Consider the following 20,448-nt stretch of genomic DNA (forward strand, 5'->3'; position numbering starts at 1 on the left):
ATGCATAATTGAGTCTGTTGCATATTTGTGAATTATAATATATGTTGACATGGTGCTCAGAAGGGAAAGTTTCATATTGTGTTATGTAATGGATTTAATGAATATTAATAGGGTGACGAATGTGCAATAAAGCGTGTAACAGAGAACAGACCAATCTGTTCAGATTTAGTAACAAAAACTGCCCTATTTTGTTGGGTTTAATGAAATAAGCATTTAAATAGCGCATTTTCAAATGTCTTATTTGTTTATACTTGAATGGTTTATCTTTAAATGTAATCTTTTACATCTAAATGTACATTTTTCAGTAAATATAAATGTATAATCTAAACTGAGATGCTTATATTTACATTTAATATTTAGCTATGCGATAATTATGTCTCAATCATAAATGTACAAATATGAGAAATTTAAAAGAGAATAACATTTAAAAATTGGTCACATTGATTTTACTGCTAAAAATCTGACAAAATATTAAAGTTTTTGATAATATACACCACCATTCAAAAGTTCGGTTGGTAAGATTTTTTAAATGTTATAGAAAAAAGTCCACCAGTTTCCACAGAAAAAAAGTTTCACCAAGACTAAATTTATTAGTTTCAGTTTAGCATTTTGCGTCCATCGCTCTCTCTCTCCTCCTGGCGTCAGGACAGACTCAGTACAGCATTAGATCGTGACCACTAGAGGGCAGAAATGTGCCGGAAAATCAGGTCAGACACAGCTCAAAATGTGTCACATCCTGGCGGAGCACCATTGAGGGAACAAAGAAGCTGGGGTGAGTGTTCGTTAATGTGCGTTTTATTGCATATTACTGGTTTCAGCAAACAGCTTATTATCCGTGTTGTAATATAACAAACATGCCTATTTAAAAATGAAGTTTTTGTTTTGTTTACATGTGTCGTGATTTTCATATCTTCAACGGTTGGCGGACTTAAGCTGTAACTTAGCCCGCTAGCTAATGCTGTTTCTATAACAGCAGGTTGTGTTTAAAAAAAATAATACTATAAAAAAGTAAGAAACGCTAAACACAATCCAAATAACGTAAAACACATTTTCTGCCTGAAATACGAATATGAATTTGTTTTTCATATGATATTTCACTGTTCTGTTATTCAGCTAACTTAGTGTTAGCCGCTTTCATTCATTGATGTTTTGCACGTTAGCATCTCCACCGTCCAAGCATGCATGTACTGGGGATGCTTATAGCTCGTCAAGTACAACACCTTTACCTTGTTTTTCGTGTTAATAACCTTTATTTTCTCCCATTGTAGCTGTCATGGTATTAAGTTAATAAATAAATAAACCTTTTAGGCTGCTGCAAGCCCTCTCGCCGTTATCCTCACCCAATACAGGCCTGAGATCCATACACACAACATCTCATTTAATTCCTATTACATCCACCTCTTTATTTATACCACGCACACTCACACTGTGGGATGTTTAATCAAACAATGTCTTCGAATTTCACATAAAGCTAAACAGGTGGGTGTATAGTTGTTTTAAACAAAACATATTTGATCAAAAAGCAGGTTGATGTGTAGATGTTTGCCGCTCGAGCAAGTTGATCATGTTTTTGCACACATGGAAAGCATGCCTATTCGTCTAATAAGTTTTTGCCCTATTTCAGAACCAAATGATGGGGATAGCCTGATATCCTCAATCCTACAAACAAGATGTCAAGTAAGAGCACATTTCAATTGATTGGTTTGACCCCCTTAAAGCCCACCCATCTTTATCAGATCTTCAGAAATGACTTTATTAAAGATGCTTTACCATTTCTTTGTTTAATATGACTACTTTCTGTAAATAAAGTGTAAATATGGGTGTGCATCTTGTAGATGTAATTGACTGACATTTGTGGTGTGAATTAATTTGTGCACATTGAACCGACGCGGATGTGACGAATAAGTAGGCTTTACCTCTGGTGAATGATTTAATTAACTTCAATAAAGTCGATTACATTTTCCTCCCTTCTCTTCCTCTCACAGAGCGGCCACCCTATACCCCTGCCCCCACCCCAGCCCCCACAACAGTAAGTATCCAGGACATGCCAATCATCCATATGGCCCCTCCCCTCCCCTCCATCACCCAAACCTATACCTTAGGTTCATTAGAGATGAGAGGAGAGGATTGTGGGAAGGTCACAGTATCACACGGGGTGGCTTTTATTATTTTTGTGTACAGCTTAACACCGCTCTATTAATCCGTAAGTTGCTGAGGATGCCATGTACTTCAGACTCCAAAAGTATTATTTAATGAATTATGGCGGCACGGTTTTGGAAAAAAATGCAATTTATTAATTGCTGTATGAAAAAAATACAGAATTTTTTGGTAGGTGACTTAAATAGAAATAATTCATAATTCTAGAATTGTTGAATTGATTTTTTTTTTTTGTTGACAAAAATATTAATAATAATTATTATTATTGGTGTGATTTAATAAAAAATGTTAAACAAAATGTGTATTGTGAAAATATTGTCAGTGTAAAATAATTATATAGTACAACTATAAAATTACAATACTACTGTTTATCTTAATTTCCAAAATTTTAAAGTTTAAACAGTCAAGCTTTTATTTTGGTGGGTTGCTGGCAAGTAAATATGCGCTGGGGGTTTCAGAGTGGAGCGTGGCCCTGTTCATTTACACATGTGCAGCTCATGATTCGGTCTCTGGGAGCATCTTAGTCAATTTACTGTCACTGTATCATGAGCTGCACGGTTAAACAAACAGTGCTGCGCTCTGACCTGAAACCACATATGTAATTAAATCACAGCCTTCACAATTTAATAATCGCTCTAAGTCATATCACATTATATATTTTATTTTGATATATTGTGTAGACCCATAAAAAGTTAAGCCTTCATGGTTATTCGTTAAATACTATGTTTAGAGCATAAAGTGTGTAAGCCTCCTTGTGCTTTGAGGCTTTCACATATCATTTAATCATTGTACATTAAAATAGATTCTGAGAACCATTCACAGTAATTTAGTTTTGATGCGTTTCTCCACATGCATTGAATCATGTGTGGTTGAAATATTTGATCCAAATCCCTGGTAATTACTCTTAGTGTCCCAGAACTGTTATTCCTGTAATGTAAGAGACCCATTATTGAGATTTGGCTCAAATACTCCCGATCACGATCCCTAAAATTAACAAAGCCTTTTAGAACGTCATTGCGTCCCACCACCACCACCCATAGTGCCTGTGGCTTTGCTACAAGTGGATGTAGAGTAATGCTAGGGTTGTGCTGCTATCAAAGATTGCTGCTTTTTGCATGTTTTATGCAAATCATGACAGAAAACAAAAGCAGGTTCTCCTTTTCATTTTTTTTGTCCCTTCCTCCCTTGTTTGTGTCATTTCTCATTCGTGTTTTGTCTCATTTGTCTCCATCAGCAAATGCCCACCACCCCTGGGTTTGTGGGGTACAACCCATACAGCCATCTGGCCTACAACAACTACAGGCTGGGAGGGAACCCCAGCGGGAACAACAGGGTAATGGTTCGACCGGTGCCAACTAGGGCCCTAGCGACAGCCGAGGGACTAAAAGCCCAGACGAGAGGACGCTAAAGCTAACTTACATGGCCTGAATATGAAATAGAGTGAAATGCTTGCTAGAGTTGAAGGTGTCTGTCGGGTAGTAGAGTCGAGTCTTGGGTAGTTCTCAACTAGTAGCTTCCATAATCCTCATGCTTCTGTCAAGCAGTCACTCTCAGTAATGTCTGGATGGGTGTGATTGACACAGAATGACTTGTAGCTTCATAGTGATTGCTTCTCAGAACTGTTCCCCCTCACTCCCGTCAGCCATCCTATCACTTCATCAAGCACGAGAGCCAACGGCCGGCCGCTCGCATGGCTTTAGATGCCCGTGCCAAACTCCGCAACTTGGCACGACTTCTTAGCAAGCTTGAGGCATTTTAGCTGTTGGCTTGTTTCATACAAACCTCTGCAGAATCATTTTCGCTGTAAAAGACAGTTGCTTTGTGTCCAAAAGGGCGTAATGCATGGCCTTGTCGGCGTAATGTTAACATGCTGTATTTGGTTTGTCGTTCAGGTACGTCTCCCGCCCCCTTTGCGAAGCGCTTCACGCTGTCATTGTTTCTGTTTGCCTCCTGTCCCTCTCTCCATAGTGCTCCATTATGAAAGTTCTGTGTTTTCTGTGATGACCATGTGTGCACTTTATGATCTCTAACGCCCCGCGTGGTCCTCTTTCCCTTTCCTGCAGAACTCCTCAGGGATCACCGTTCCTAAGCCGCCCAAACCGCCCGACAAGCCGCTGATGCCCTACATGCGGTATAGCCGGAAGGTAAGCAGGAAGGTAAGACACCCACGGTGTCTGCTTTTACTGCTTGTAAATTGAGGAGAGCGCTTCTGCGATCATCTCAAAGGCTGAGGGGTGGTCAGTGGCCTGACTCCGCCCCTTCATATGGTAGACCCCCAACATCGCTTCATTGCTTTCTTCTGTTTAACAAGGCTGGGAAGCTGACATCTTTTCTGATCTACTCATTTGAGGCTATAAACTTTGCTCCATTTCCTTTCTGTTTTGAGCAAAGTGTTTTAAAAAGATGAAAATAAAGCAGTTAGCTTGAATCGATAATGTATATATACATAACAGATCGATATATATCGATAATAGATGGATACATACTGTTCAGATCAATTACTCTTACTTTTCTCTCCTGCTCTGCATTCATCCTTTAATTTTGGACAGAAAGGTAGACAAACATTGGTGCTCTTTCTCTCTATCCTTTTGGAAAAATGCAACCCTCTCCGGCCAGGAACCCTTACTGTGCTGTCGACTCTGAACTGACACTTGTCTTTCATAGGTTTGGGACCAAGTTAAAGCCTCTAATCCTGACCTGAAGCTATGGGAGATTGGGAAGATCATCGGTGGCATGTGGAGAGACCTCACTGATGAGGAAAAACAGGACTATTTAAATGAATACGAGGCTGAGAAGGTTTGTTTCTTGCCTTTTGTCCTCACTTGAGATTGATTTGAAAACGATTCCTGGGAAATCGTTACAGACACTAAGCAGTTTTTTTCCCCCTGCAGATCGAGTATAATGACTCTTTGAAAGCCTACCACAACTCTCCAGCCTACCTGGCATACGTCAACGCTAAGAACCGTGCTGAAGCTGCTCTAGAAGAAGAGAGCCGGCAGAGACAGTCGCGCCTAGACAAAGGCGAACCCTATATGAGCATCCAGCCCGCTGAGGATCCTGATGGTGAGAGTGACGTCTTAATGTCACATTTGGATGCCACAAACATAATACAATACAATGAACAGAATACAAACATACAACAACATGACCAACTTGAACCGGTTGCAAAATCTGCTTATGGAAATCTTTCACATGATTGCATGGATTCCTTTTGAAATGACTGGATTTGGCTCACAAAAATTTGCCGAACAACAGTAAAAGTGACTTCTGATACCATTTAGTAAAACGCTACATTCACATGCTAATTATTTCTCTCAGAAATATCTCTGTGATTTATTTCGAGTGTGATTTTTAAAAAATGTTAGTGCTTCTTGTCTCCTGTACGTGTCGAATTTTCCTCCTACATTTTGACATTCCAGACTGAATTACCTACTGTTTTTAGACTCCAGTTATAATGGGATACGGTATATAGGCAGAAACGCATGTAATTAATTAATTAATTAATAAATAAATAAATATATATATATATATATATATATATATATATATATATATATATATATATATATATATATATATATATATGGGTATATGGATGGGTAGATGGATATATGGATGGGTAGATGGATGGATGGATGGATGGATGGGTAGGTGGATGGATGGATGGATGGGTAGGTGGATGGATGGATGGGTAGGTAGATGTATAGATATATATAGATGGATGGATAGAGAGATAGATAGAGAGATAGATAGAGAGAGATAGATATATATAGAGATAGATGGGTAGGTAGATGTATAGATAGATAGATAGATAGATAGATAGATAGAGATAAATATCTATATAGATATATATAAATAGTGGATTAGTGGATTAATTGGCATCCAAAGTCCAAGAGTTTTATAATGGTAGAGCCATTCAGATTTTCTTTTACAGATGTCCTCCTGAGAAATAAGTATCATCCAAATAGGCCTAAAGTTTAAAAGGAAGTTTTGAAACTTGTGCATTTTGAGAAAAACACTCCATATATATTGATTGATTCCAAGTATGAAATTTCTCTTAGACTATGACGACGGTTTCTCCATGAAGCATACAGCGGCAGCTCGTTTCCAGAGGAACCACCGGCTCATCAGTGACATCCTGAGTGAGGTTGTGGTGCCTGATGTTCGCTCGGTGGTGACCACCGCTCGCATGCAGGTGCTCAAACGTCAAGTCCAGTCGCTCATGGTGCACCAGGTAGGTTGGGCACGTTAAAGACGCAAAGTCATAAAACGCAAGACTGTTAAGCACCTGGTTAAATCATTGTTCCTGGTTTTATTTTGTTTGTTTTTAAACAGAGGAAGCTTGAAGCAGAGCTGCTTCAAATCGAGGACCGACATCAGGATAAGAAGAGGAGGTTCTTGGAGAGCACAGACTCCTTCAATAACGAGCTCAAACGGGTGTGAAATTCAGTTTGATCTGTGAACTGATAGCCCTTCTGTTTAGCCTGAGCTCAAATGCCAGATGCACTGTCAGTGATTGTGTGGTTTGTTTGCTTTTTTAGCTGTGTAGTCTGAAAGTGGAGGTGGACATGGAGAAGCTGGCAGCTGAAATGGCGGCTGCAGAGGAGGCTGCTCGCCGGAGGGCGGAGGAGAGAGAGCGGGAAGCAGCAGAGCAGGTGGAGAGAGCTGCTCAAGAAGAGCAACAGCCAGCTGGGGTCCAGGCCAATGCCAACACAGAACAAACCTCCACCAGCGAGACCAAGGATGGAGAAGACAAGCCCACCCCAATGGAGACAGGTCAGACCTGCAGCATTCTTTTCTCTTACTTTGAATATTGAACAAAAATAGTAGAATAAAAGGTGTTTGACTGACCTTTGTGGTGTCCGTCCTGCAGAGACACTCGCTGAAGCTTCTGAAGTGTCTCAGGAGGCCGAGCAAGGCACCCCAGCTGCAGAGGGAGAGAAACCAGCCCAGCCTGAGCCTGCAGAGGGTGCTACAGATGAGGGCACCAGCGACAGCACCGCTCCGTCTGAGAGCAGCTCCGGACCCCCAGCGGAACCCCAGGCCTCAGACAACACCCCTGAGGAGCGGCAGCCCACCCAGACCCAGTAACCTCGCCCCCTTAATCTACAAGTCTCACTTCACTCTGTGTAGAGTCATATGTCCTCTAGGATTTGTCATTTAATCCTATGACCTGCCAGTACAGTGAGTGAGAACAGTGAACATTTTTGGTAACCGTAATATAACCCCAACCGTAATATTCGACAATGACATTTTTTTGTAAGGACAGCAGAATCTTAATTGGCTTTCCACCCGTTTACTTGATCAGACACGCTGACCCACATGGGACAAGTACACTTCAGTACTTTAGAGCTTCTTGGCCATTACAAAAGCTGATTTATCATTCTGAAGTGGAAGTAACTTGGATGAATGTTGAATGAAATGTAATGCTTGCTTCCTACAGTCACCAAATGGTTACAAAAAGCAGAACTGCAAGGTTATTTTGCTGTCGCTTGAAATGTTTTATCTACCTGTGGCACAGTTATGTTATGGTATCTTTCATCCTTTCATAGTTTGGTTGAGTAGTCTGTGGTTTTTTTTTCTCATCCTAGTTTCTCTCTCTCTCTCCCTCTTTTTTTTCTTTTCTTTTTTTTTTTACTTAAAATAAAGCCATTTTAACACATCATGATTTTCCAGATTGACCACACAGAGCAGAGGGACATTGTTCTGTTGGTATCTTCATGGAATGGTATTACTTTAAGCCTCTGGATTATTGTTTTGTATTGTTGTAAGGCATTCCCTCAATAAAGGGATTTCTATGTCTGTTTTAAACAGCCTTTTGTCTTTTGTCTGCCGGTTTATGGTTTTGGAAATGGGTTGTTCTTTGTGTTAAAGTTTTAAAGCCAATGATTTATTATTATTACTTAGATTTTAATATATTTAAAAGTGTAATACTGGTTCAGGTCTCTGGTTAAATTGTGTGTAAGGTAATTCACAGCATTTCAACCTCTGCTACAGTTTTTCCATGTTTCATATTTACATTACATTTACATTTATTCATTTAGCATACGCTTTTATCCAAAGCGACTTCCAAATGAGAACAATAGAAGCAGTTAAACTAACAATAGGATAACAATATGCAAGTGCTATGACCCTTCCCAGTTAATCTAATCTTTTTTTTTTTTTTTTTAATAAAGATAATAGATCTAGAATAAAAGAAAGTGTTAGTATTAATGGATCAAGTGTTGTCGAAAAAGATGAGTCTTCAGCCGTTTCTTGAAAATGTCCACGGACTCAGCAGCTCGGGTTGAGTTGGGCAGATCATTCCACCAGCAGGGAACTGTAGGATTGAAAATAATCCAAGATATTTGAAATTAACCAAGACATTTGCTTTACCGTTTTCCACCCCCTCTTTCTACCACAAGGACCATTTGGAGTTCCTAAAGACGGGCTGATAGCGATTCAAGGCCTGTAGGCCAAGATGTGTGTACTTTGGGGGGTTGATGGGTAAATTGGAATTATCTGATTGGTCAGTTTGAATATCTCACATTTGGGTTTTAGTCACATGGTCAGGGAAAGGATAAAACAAGATTGTAACTGTTGCTCTGGCTCTCTTATTCTCTAGGTACCTTTCCTGGGTGTCTCTCTCTCTCTCGTAACATTTTACAGGCTGGGTAAGATTAATTGTATAAGCTATCATCATCTCATACGTCATTAAACCGTTTCAATTACATGTGCTAACTAGTTTTGATTTGGTATTGACTTTGAAGTGCTACATATTGCAATACAATATTGTCACTCTCTATAGCAATGCTCTCCCACATATTAAGCTATTGTAACTGCTTATTTCCGTCTTTGGTATAAGTAGCAGTTGGTGGAATAGACAGGAAATTTACAGTTTTCTACCATCTTGCTAATAACTTTTCTTTAGTCATTCGGCAGTCTTGCAGACTGAACCCCTGCAGGAAATCCACTCTTACAGAACAGATCAGAAAAAGGTCAGAGAAAGATTTTGTGCCTCTTTGAGATGGCACCACAAGACGGTGTTCACTTGCAGAACGCAAGTTTCTGGATGGCACGTAAGTCTGAAGTGATGAGTTTAGGTAAAAGGGAGCAGAGCCAGAGGTAGTTCTGTAGGCAAAAGTCAGTGACTTGAAATTGATGCCTATGGAGCCCCTAAAGGGCCGTGGTTGGTGGACATTTTTTTAGGTTGGGAGATTTTTTTTTTTTTTTTAAATCTTTTGCGCTCCCTCGCAAAACTTTTGCGTTCCCCCGAGAAACTTTGCGTTCCCTCGCAAAGTTATTTGCATTCCCACGCAAAACTTTTGCGTTCCCTCGCAAAGTTATTTGCGTTCCCACGCAAAACTTTTGCGTTCCCACGCAAAACCTGTTTTGAGCTCGGACAGACACTTCCTGTTTAATGTCCCGCTGGCAGTGTTTCAGAGCTCCGTACGTTAATGGAGCGTTTCATAGTGTTTGAACTTGGACTCAAATATAAAGAAATGCGGTCAGTGCTTAACTCAAGGAGTTCAGTGAAGTTGGCAATATTCACATAGGCTATTCGAACTTCCCTATTCTTGAGCTAAACGTTGTTAAAAAACAAACAACACCTATTTACAATCACAGTAACCTAGACAACGAGCTACAACCCGATTCTCATCAAAACAAGCTTTATAATATAGGCTAAATTGATCTCTATGAGCAGACGGCTGAGAGGGACCGTCTGCAAAATGCAATATAACCCAAAAACGACTACAGCATCAACTCACAGTCAAATAGTCATTAACTTCAATGTTACAAACTGTAGTGCCACCCAATTAAGTTTACACATCAATGGTGACCCACTGGTCATACTACACTGCTTTTGCACATTTTATATTATGAAAAATATTCAATAACGTCACTGTAACACCAAATTTAGTTCACACATGACACATCACTGCTCTAATGTTGCAACAGTTAGTTTGGGAAGTAATTGCACATAAAAATAAGTAGGCCTATTCTTTACACAAATGATATTGGTACTGTAGCTTTTGCATTATATTTGCTTACTGAATTTGATGGCATTACACTGTACACTGTATGTAAGCCTACACTTCACACGGTGTAAAGTTATTTAATATTTATTTCTAAAAAGGGTGAAGTTATTGCTTTTATTTCATAATAAATAATCATAAAAATTCTGCATTTGTTATCAAACTAAGTAATGTAGTATAAACAGCAGGAGAGCAGTGATGTGTGAACTGAATTTGGTGACAATTCTGCACATTTTATATTATTAAACATATTCAATAGCTTCACTGTGACACACTGTACTGACAGTACAGTGTGTCACAGTGAAGCACAGTGAAGCTATTGAATTATGTTTAATAATAGGCTATAAAATGTGCAGAAGGGTTTTGAGATTTGCACTTTACAGACGGCCCCTTATTTGGACTTGTCTCTCATTCGTCTGGTTAGAGAAATTAATATTAGCCTATAAAGCTCGTCTTGATGAGAATTGGGTTGTAGCTCGTTGTCTAGGTTACTGTGATTGTAAATAGGTGTTGTTTGTGTTTTAACAACGTTTAGCTCAAGAATAGGGATGTTCGAATAGCCTATGTGAATAGGCCTATTGCCAACTTCACTGAACTCCTTATAAGCACTGACCGCATTTCTTTATATTTGAGTCCAAGTTCAAACACTATGAGACGCTCCATTAACGCACGGAGCTCCGAAACACTGCCAGCGGGACATTAAACAGGAAGTGTCTGTCCGAGCTCAAAACAGGTTTTGCGTGGGAACGCAAATATCTTTGCGAGGGAACGCAAAAGATTTAAAAAAAAAAATCTCCCATCCTAAAAAAAATTCCACCACCACGTCCCTTTAGGGGCTCCGTAGATGCGAGCGGCAACTGTTGTGTAATTTTGTGAGGAGAGGAGTGATGTGTGCTCTTTTCGGCTCATTAAAGACCACTCTAGTTGCAGCATTCTGGATCAGTTTCAGAGGTTTGACAGTGCAAGCTGGAAGACCTGCCAAGAGAGCATTACAATAGTCCAGTCTGGATAGAACAAGCGCTTGGACAAGAAGTTGTGTAGCATGCTCTGATAGGAAGGGCCTGCTGATCCTCCTGATGTTGTATACGGCAAATCTGCAGGACCGGGCAGTTCTAGCAATGTGGTCTGTCAAGTTCAATTGATCATCAATCACAACTCCAAGGTTCTTGGCTGCCCTTGATGGAGATATGGTTGACTAACCTAGCTGAATGAAGAAGTTGTGATGAAGTGTTGGGTTGGCGGGGACTACAAGCAATTCTGTCTTCGCAAGGTTTCGTCGAAGGTGGTGATCCTTCATCCTACCAGAAATGTCAGTCAGGCAGGCTGAGATGCGAGCAACAACTATCGGATCATCAGGCTGGAAGTGTTATATAACACCTATAATTGTGGAATGTAGAAAATCTAGAAAACTTCAGACTAATTGATATACAAAGCAAACATGTTTGAAATTGTTGTAAATTGAAATCAAATTTTAAACTCCTCTAACTTGACCCCCCTCTTTAGCAAAATCCATTTAAAAGCAGTAATGTTTTTTTTTTTTTAATTCAGTGAATAAGCAAGTTTGTTCCAGAATCCAGACATATTTATGCATTGTCTGATTTTGGGTTCAGCTTTTATATTTTGATTATTTTTTAAATGAAAGTTGCATCCATATTACATTAGATTATGCTGACCATAAAACCGTTTAGACATTAATAATTTGCAGAGACAAGAGAAAAGTACATGTATAGACAAGGGCGTAGATTTGGTTTGAACATTGGGGGGGTTGAAAAATTATTCAGCATATTTTTCATGTGATCATGGTATAAATATTGGGGGGGTTGTAATGCATAGATTTAAATATTGGGGGGGTTATCTCCCCCCTAACCCCCCCACAAACTACGCCCCTGTGTATAGACAAGTACCGTAAGGAACACATAATACAGCTCAGCTGAATGAACAATTCCAAACTGCCTTGTTCTTTGGAGATTTTGTGCGTGTGCTCTTCATCTAGCAGAACAAAAACCTCAAGTGTAATAAAGGATGTGATCAACCTATATTTATCACTATGTAAAGGCATCTCCATAGCAACCATAGGAAAAAAGACTCACACTCCCCTTATAATTCCATTAAAAACCAAAGCATTACAGAGAGGCAGAGATCAGGCACTAGAAAAGGTTACAAGATATTCTTAGGAACTATAGGCCTGAATATATCATTTTCATCTCTTCGTGCATTACGCATGCAAGTGCAGTAACTTTCTAGTGTAGGGAAATCACAAATATAATCATTTAAACTGAAAAACTCAAGACATTTTCATCATTTACTCACCCTCATCATATCGTAACAAACATGTATGACTTTCTTCTGTGGAACAAAGGAAGAACATTTCAGGTGGACTGACTTTCACTGTGTAAACAAAATATACAAACACGGAGACATTTATCAAACAATCTTTAATGTTCTACAAAAACACAATCAGTTTTGGAACAACGTTAGGGTGAGTAAAAAAATAAAATACAAAAAAATCTGAATATTTTCAGTTTCAAGTGCACTAATACCTTTAGGAGTGTATGTTTAACACATATACACTGCTCAAAAAAATAAAGGGAACACTTGTTAATCAGAGAATAGCATCAAGTCAGTTAAACTCCTGGGGCCGGTTTCACAAAGATAGACTTTGACTATGGCTTAGATATAGTAGATAGTCAGACTTCAGATAGACATCTAAATCAGACTGTTGCACAAAGCACTTAAGACTCTGACTATCTTAAGTAGGACTACACTGCAGTGCATTCTGGGTAAAATAAGACACTTTTCAAAACAAAAAACATGGCGGATCGAGTAAGCGCATTCAACCGCTCAGTGCAGTTTACCCCAGCGGAAAATATGTGTTTGTTGGAGGAGTATAAATGACGGAGTATGTTTTTATGTTTCCACTGTTCGATCGCGCCCGTGCCTCTCTCTCTCTGAAACACACACACACACACACATTCCAGCATTGCAATCTTGACATCGCAGCCTATTATGCTGCGTTCACACCAAACGCGAATAGAGCGTCAAATCCGCGTCTATCGCGTCTAGTTCGACGCTTGAACATTTTGAATCCATTCGCGCGTCCAAAGCGAGCGTTTGAAGCGAAATAGACGGTCGTTCAGAGCCAGACTCCACTATGACTCTACTGCCCTGTTGCTTGAGCGGTGTATTGCATTTCACGCATTGCCCGTGACGCGTCCACTGTTTAGACTATGAAAGGGAGCGCGTCGATCGTTGCTCGCGTTGACTATGTAACGGCCCTAACAGTTACAAGGACATTTTACTTGGGAATGTAGTAACAATGAGAAATGATTAAATTATGAGCCATTTTCCCTTTTCTTCTGGCTGTTTGTAATGTAGGCTAACTGATTGTTACTGCTGGTTGCCAAGGTAACAGAGTCTTAAACCTAAGTTAGCCTGGGGGTAAGGTGTCTAATTTTTTTGGTCTAAATTAAGTCAGTCTTTATTTTTGTGAAACAGTCTAAATTGCATTAGACTAGTCTATGAGCAAATTTTAGACTAGTCTAACACTATAGACCAGTCTAAAATAGCTTTGTGAAACCGGCCCCTGGGATATTGATCTGGTCAGTTAAGTAACAGAGGGGCTTGGTAATCAGTTTCAGCTGCTTTAGTGTTAATGAAATTAACAGCAGGTGCACTAGATGGGCAACAGTAAGACAACCCCCAAAACAGGAATGGTTTTACAGGTGGAGGCCACTGACATTTTTTCCCTACTCATCTTTTCAGACTGTTTTTCACTAGTTTTGCATTTGGCTAGGGTCAGTGTCACTACTGGTAGCATGAGGCGATACCTGGACCCTACAGAGGTTGCGCAGGCAGTCCAGCTCCTTCAGGATGGCTCATCAATACGTGCCATTGCCAGAAGGTTTGCTGTGTCTCCCAGCACAGTCTCAAGAGCATGGAGGAGATTCCAGGAAGACAAACAGCTACTCTAAGAGAGCTGGACAGGGCGGTAGAAGGTCCTTAACCCATCAGCAGGACCGGTATCTGCTCTTTTGTGCGAGGAGGAACATGATGAGCACTGCCAGAGCCCTACAAAATGACCTCCAGCAGGCCACTGGTGTGAATGTCTCTGACCAAACAATCAGAAACAGACTTCATGAGGGTGGCCTGAGGGCCCGACGTCCTCTAGTGGGCCCTGTGCTCACTGCCCAGCACCAGGGAGCTCTATTGGCATTTCCCATTGAACACCAGAATTGGCAGGTCCGCCACTGGTGCCCTGTGGTTTTCACAAATGAGAGCAGGTTCACCCTGAGCACGTGACAGACAGGAAAGGGTCTGGAGAAGCCGTGGAGAATGTTATGCTGCCTGTAACATCGTTCAGCATGACCGGTTTGGTGGTGGGTCAGTGAGGGTCTGGGGAGGCATATCCATGGAGGGACGCACAGACCTCTGCTGGCTAGACAATGGCACCCTGACTGCCATTAGGTATCGGGATGAAATCCTTGGATCCATTGTCAGACCCTGTGCTGGTGCAGTGGGTCCTGGGTTCCTCCTGGTGCACAACAATGCCCGGCCTCATGTGGCGAGAGCATGCAGGCAGTTCCTCGAGGATGAAGGAATGATACCATTGAAGGGCCACCACGCTCACCTGACCTACATCCAATAGAACACCTCTGGGACATTGTGTTTCGGTCCATCTGACATCACCTGGTTGCACCTCAGACTGTCCAGGAGCTCAGTGATGCGCTGGTCCAGATCTGGGAGGAAATACCCCAGGACACCATCCATCGTCTCATTAGGAGCATGCCCCAACGTTGTTAGGCATGCATACAAGCACGTGGGGGCCATACAAACTACTGAGTACCATTTTGAGTTGCTGCAATGAAATTTCAGCAAAATTGACAAGCCTGCTGCATCATTTTTTCACTTAGATTTCCAGGGTGTTTTTGAATTCAGTCCTCTGTAGGTTGATTATTTTCATTTCCATCAAATGATGTGGCATCCTTTCATTCATAACACATTACCCAGTCCATATTAGTATAGATATCCAGCATGATATTTTTCCCCATTGAGATCTGATGTGTTTTCAAAGTGTTCCTTTAATTTTTTTGAGCAGTGTATATTCCAACAGTAGGTGGCAGTATTTTATCTTGTTGAATCTTGCTCTGCTGACAAAAAAAGAGAAGATTTTGCAACGATGGATGTGCTTTAAAATCAACTACATTTTTACAACAACAACAAAAAAAACGACATCAATAGGTGTCTGAGGTTTCAGTCTTGAGGAGCCTCTCTCACATAATGCAAAAACTCACGAAGAAGATTGCAAACCGCAGGATTTCAGTGCATGTAGGTGTGGTGTGTGTGTGTCTGTGTGTGTGTGCGTGCGTGGGCGACTGCCAGCGGAAAGCGTAGTGGGCGCAGAGCAGGTAAACTCTGGATGCTGTTATAGCTTGTGGGCATCACTACTCACATGTGATCTCTGTGACCTTAACACTATATCTCCCGTACCACCATTAAACTACGCAGTTCTAGGTTGCATTTCTGTCCTTCTCACATGTGGCTGTGCATTTAACGGTTTCTGTCAAGGCTATTTTAACACAGGAAAAGACAGTGTCAACTTACTAGAGAATATTTAACGTGGTCTTCACCACACAAAACTTCACAACAGCTCTAGAAGCTAAAAAAAGCAATCTTATCTGCAAGAGAGATGAATTTTACAACATCACTTTTTACACATTTAAAAAAAATGTAAAGAGTAAAATCCACAATTAACGTGAAGATGGTTTGAAAAGGATAGTTAACTCACTCAAAAATGAATCAAAATGTCATAATTTACGCATCCTTATATGTTGTTTCAAACTCCAGTAATTTTTTCCCCTTATTTTTTCTAAAATATGTTTTGAATAATGTCCACACTGCTCTTTCATGCATTAAAAATGAATTGGGACATTCTGATATAAAAATCTCCTTTTATGTTCCACAGATGAAAGTCATACAGGCTTCAAGAGACATGTGATGTGTGTATCTATCTGGGTGAACTATTCCTGTAGTGTTGTAATGAGAAATGACATTAGCCAAGTAGCCTATGTGTCGTGCCTAAAACTGCCTACTACACAATTATTTATTGGATTTAACATTCTCGTTTCATTCAGACAACTTTTTTATTTTTTGCGTTTTCGACACAATATGAACAAGTAAATGTGTGCATATTTTAAAATAAATTATTATGTGCAAATAGTTTAAATTGATTACTTCATATTCATAAATACAATTAGACTTAGAAATTCGTAAGGGTTCTTATTTATTTTTCTTTAATCCTTTAAATCCATTTTAATTCTGTATTTTTTTAATCAACAACAACAAAAAATTAAAGGCCCACTGAAGTGCCTTGAAACGTGCAGCATTATTCAAAGTGTTGACGTAATTTCCACTGAAACAGGAAGACAGGGCGGGACACATTGAACAGCCCTTCACCCTTTTTAAATAGCCAATAGCTTTTTTGTTTATATCAGAGCTCAGCCAGAGTCGTTGAGCTCACTAAAGCCGCAGTTTCCTCCAAATCTCCTCCATTTCGCTTTAAATTCATTTGGGTCCGATACGTTCTGTGGTCTACGCCGACTCGCGCATATGGTCTGCTCTGTGCTATATTGTCTCTATAATGTAGGGGGCGGGACGCTTTAGATTCTAGAGAGCATTTGATTGGACAGAAAATCTGATGAGAAGCTGAAGTGCAGAGTGATGTCTTCAAAATCATTGATCCATTTTGGCGGAAGTGAGAGACTGTAAGTTTTGAATCCTTATATATTTAATGCTAATTTTGTCATTTTTTGTGAGCACACTAGCTTATAGATAAGAGCAAGGCTAACATATTCATACTAAAAGTAAAAAAAATGCAATTTTGATTTCATGCAGACTTTAAGCAAGACACGGTAGCCTACTTATATGCTATATTAAATATTTGTATTTATATATAAAATATTTATAATTCAAGAATAAAAATCTGACTACTTTAATTTTGTTCAGCTAAAAACGTGCAAAAGCTGTATTTCCCAGTTAATGCGTATGCGTGTTCTAGATACAGGTAATTGGCGTTTCTTTCGATATTACAATCCTCACACATAAGCACAGACACTATTTATGTGATCCGTTTTGTGCTTATGGTGTGTGTGCGCCTAATTAACCCTTAAACGCATATCCAGTCTTTAGTGACCTGGGACGTCATTTACTACCCTCCTCCTCATTCATTTTTTAAAGTTAGATATCAACCTTCTTAGTATTCCTCAATCAATTCATTATAAACAATATAACAAGAAAAAAATAATACAATTATAAAAGAATGCCTGTTTTCCCATTCATTTTTTGTAAATTTTTATAGGGTCGCTAACGACCCAAGGTGTGTAGCAGTGTAATATTTTTTCTGCACAACAATAAATGAATCTTTAATGACTGAATAGGTGCACATCACCTTTATTCCACAAGGTGGCAATGTCTGATACACAATGATGAAGTGACGTTTTACTCATAGTTACCGCAGGCAATAAACAAAACTAAAAAACAGATCATCAGCAAAACTTCAAATGGCTCAGCGATTTACTGCAGAGCAAGTACTGAACGCAATTAAATATTAGTGTCACTGTTACTTGATGGTGGATCTGGTGAAGAAGCTGAAGTCAAGGATTTTGAAGATGTAGAAATTGATAGTTTTAGAATATGTTTGAGATCACAAATATGATCTCAAACATATTTCGTTCGGCACGTACACGCTGCGTTAGGTAAAAGTAAGGTGCACAGTCACTGCTTTCCTGCTGCTGGTGTTTCTGAAATCGCTGCTCGCGTTCCCGAGATTCTGAACGCTGACAAGCGCGTCGGAACTGTGGTCCTGCACGTGGGAGTGAACGACATCAGGCTGCGCCAGACGGAGATTCTGAAGAAAGACTTCAGGAATCTGATCGATACGGTACGCAGCACATCGCCTGAAACAACGATCATAGTGTCAGGACCGCTTCCCACGTACCGACTAGGACATGAAAAGTTTAGTAGATTATTAGCGCTAAATGAATGGTTAATGTCGTGGTGCAATGAGCAGAAACTGCTCTTTGTAAATAATTGGAATCTGTTTTGGGAGCGTCCTAGGCTTTTCCGTGCTGATGGCTTACACCCAAGCAGATTCGGAGCGGATCTTCTGTCGGATAACATCTCCAAAATGTTAAATACCTTTTGACTAGTAACCAAAAGTCCAAATCATAGTCTCTGCTGCACCAATTTAACTGATATAAATACTAGTGTAGAACATTGCATAGAAACTGTGTCTATTCCTCGTTTAATGAGATCAAATAATAAATTTACTGCAGGATCTAGGAAAAATCTAATTGTTATTAAAACAGAAAATGTTGCTATTAGTAAACAAAAACAATTTCTAAAGCTAGGTCTTCTAAACATTAGATCACTCACACCTAAGGCAGTTATTGTAAATGAAATAGTCACAGATAATAGCTTCGATGTACTTTGCCTTACTGAAACCTGGCTTAAACCAAATGATTATTTCGGTCTAAATGAGTCTACCCCAGCAGGATACTCCTATAAGCATGAGCCCCGTCTGATTGGTCGTGGCGGCGGTGTTGCAACAATCTATAGAGATATTCTCAATGTTACTCATAAAACGGGTTATAAGTTTATTTCGTTTGAAGTATTTGTACTAAATGTTACGCTCTTAGATGTTAGAAAAACTTCCCTATTATCTCTAGCCTTGGCTACCGTATATAGACCGCCTGGGCCTTACGCTGATTTCCTAAAAGAGTTTGCAGATTTTCTCTCAGACCTATTAGTCAATGTCGATAAAGCATTAATTGTTGGAGATTTTAACATACACGTAGATAATCCAAATGATGCGTTAGGGGCTGCGTTTACAGATTTATTAAACTCCTTTAGGGTCAAGCAAAATGTTACCGGACCAACTCATCGTTTTAATCATACACTCGATTTAATTATATCACATGGAACCGATCCAACCGATATAGATATCATTCCACAAAGTGATGATGTCACTGACCATTACATGGTAACTTGCATATTATGTACTCCTGTAATATATAATGCTGCGCCGCGTTATCGATCAGGCAGAACAATCCTTCCATCCACCGTAGATAATTTTTCAAATTGCTTATCTGATCTGTCTCAGCTGCTCAGTGAACCCAAACAAACAGATGAACTAGAGAAATTAACTAGCACTATGAGCACCATTCTCTCTGGAAAATTGGATATTGTTGCACCCATTAGATTAAAAAAGGTCAGAGAGAAAAGTAAAGCACCATGGTACAACAATACTACGCATGTTCTAAAGAGAGAAACCCGTAATTTAGAGTGTAAATGGAAACAAACTAATTTAGATGTCTTTAGAATCGCATGGAAAGACAGTATGTCACGTTATAAAAAGGCCCTAAAAGCGGCCAGGGCTGAGCACCTCCGCAAACTAATAGAAAACAACCAAAACAATCCTAGGTTTTTATTTACCACCGTGGCTAGACTAACAAATAAACAGATGTCACCTGAACAAAATATTCCATTACAGTTTAGTAGTAATGATTTCATGAAGTTCTTCACTGAGAAAATAGAAAACATCAGAACCACAATTGTAAACGTTCAATCCTCAATTGCGCCTTATAATTCAGCCTCAATTATCACGACGCAAGAACAATTACAGTGCTTTACAACTATAGAACAAAAAGAGTTAAATAAACTTATCACTTCATCTAAAACAACAACATGTTTATTAGATCCTATACCAACTAAACTACTGAAAGAAGTGTTACCTGTAGTGGAAGAGCCTCTCCTCAATATTATTAACTCATCTTTATCTTTAGGTCATGTTCCAAGAACATTTAAACTGGCAGTTATCAAACCTCTCATTAAAGGGGTCATATAATGTCATTTTTGTACAAGCTAATATGATTCTTTAGGGTATAAATTAAAAGTTTGTAATATACTTTAATTAAAAATTCTCATTAGTATTGTAAGAAAACACTAAAGATTAATATAAAGGTTAATAAAACGTTACACTCACTTGTTCTTCTGGAGGTTCAGCAGGAACACGAATAGTTGGTACGGATCCTTTTTTCTGGAGCAGCTTCTTAGAAAAAACAGCTTTACTGACCCTCGTTTGTAAAGCAGTCTGGTGAAATGATTCGCGCAAACATGACAGCATTGACGTTGATCGTGGGGAATATTCCCTTCGAAAACAAACTCAGCCACTGCGTCTTCAGCGGTTCGGATTTAGGAACATCATCAAAATGACTGCTGT

The 20,448-nt window shown here is 39.5% G+C and overlaps 1 protein-coding gene across 2 annotated transcripts; it reads left to right on the plus strand.

Annotated features, from left to right (window-relative positions):
- The first annotated feature begins 697 nt into the window (after window positions 1-697).
- Window positions 698-7,968, plus strand: smarce1 (SWI/SNF related BAF chromatin remodeling complex subunit E1). 2 transcript variants are annotated; one of them, XM_084134489.1, is made up of 11 exons: window positions 698-772; window positions 1,625-1,677; window positions 1,986-2,029; window positions 3,392-3,490; window positions 4,221-4,313; window positions 4,822-4,953; window positions 5,049-5,220; window positions 6,219-6,391; window positions 6,493-6,594; window positions 6,699-6,933; window positions 7,031-7,968. In XM_084134489.1, the coding sequence occupies exons 2-11, from the start codon at window positions 1,671-1,673 to the stop codon at window positions 7,246-7,248; spliced, it is 1,275 nt and encodes a 424-aa protein (XP_083990615.1). In that variant the 5' UTR covers window positions 698-772; window positions 1,625-1,670; the 3' UTR covers window positions 7,249-7,968. The 2 variants fall into 2 exon arrangements, with proteins under 2 accessions (XP_083990615.1, XP_083990616.1); XM_084134490.1 differs by having other exon boundaries at window positions 4,221-4,301.
- Window positions 7,969-20,448: the final 12,480 nt, after the last annotated feature.

Source organism: Abramis brama (assembly GCF_963993115.1).
Source record: "Abramis brama genome assembly, chromosome: 1".
Classification (NCBI taxonomy): domain Eukaryota; kingdom Metazoa; phylum Chordata; class Actinopteri; order Cypriniformes; family Leuciscidae; genus Abramis; species Abramis brama.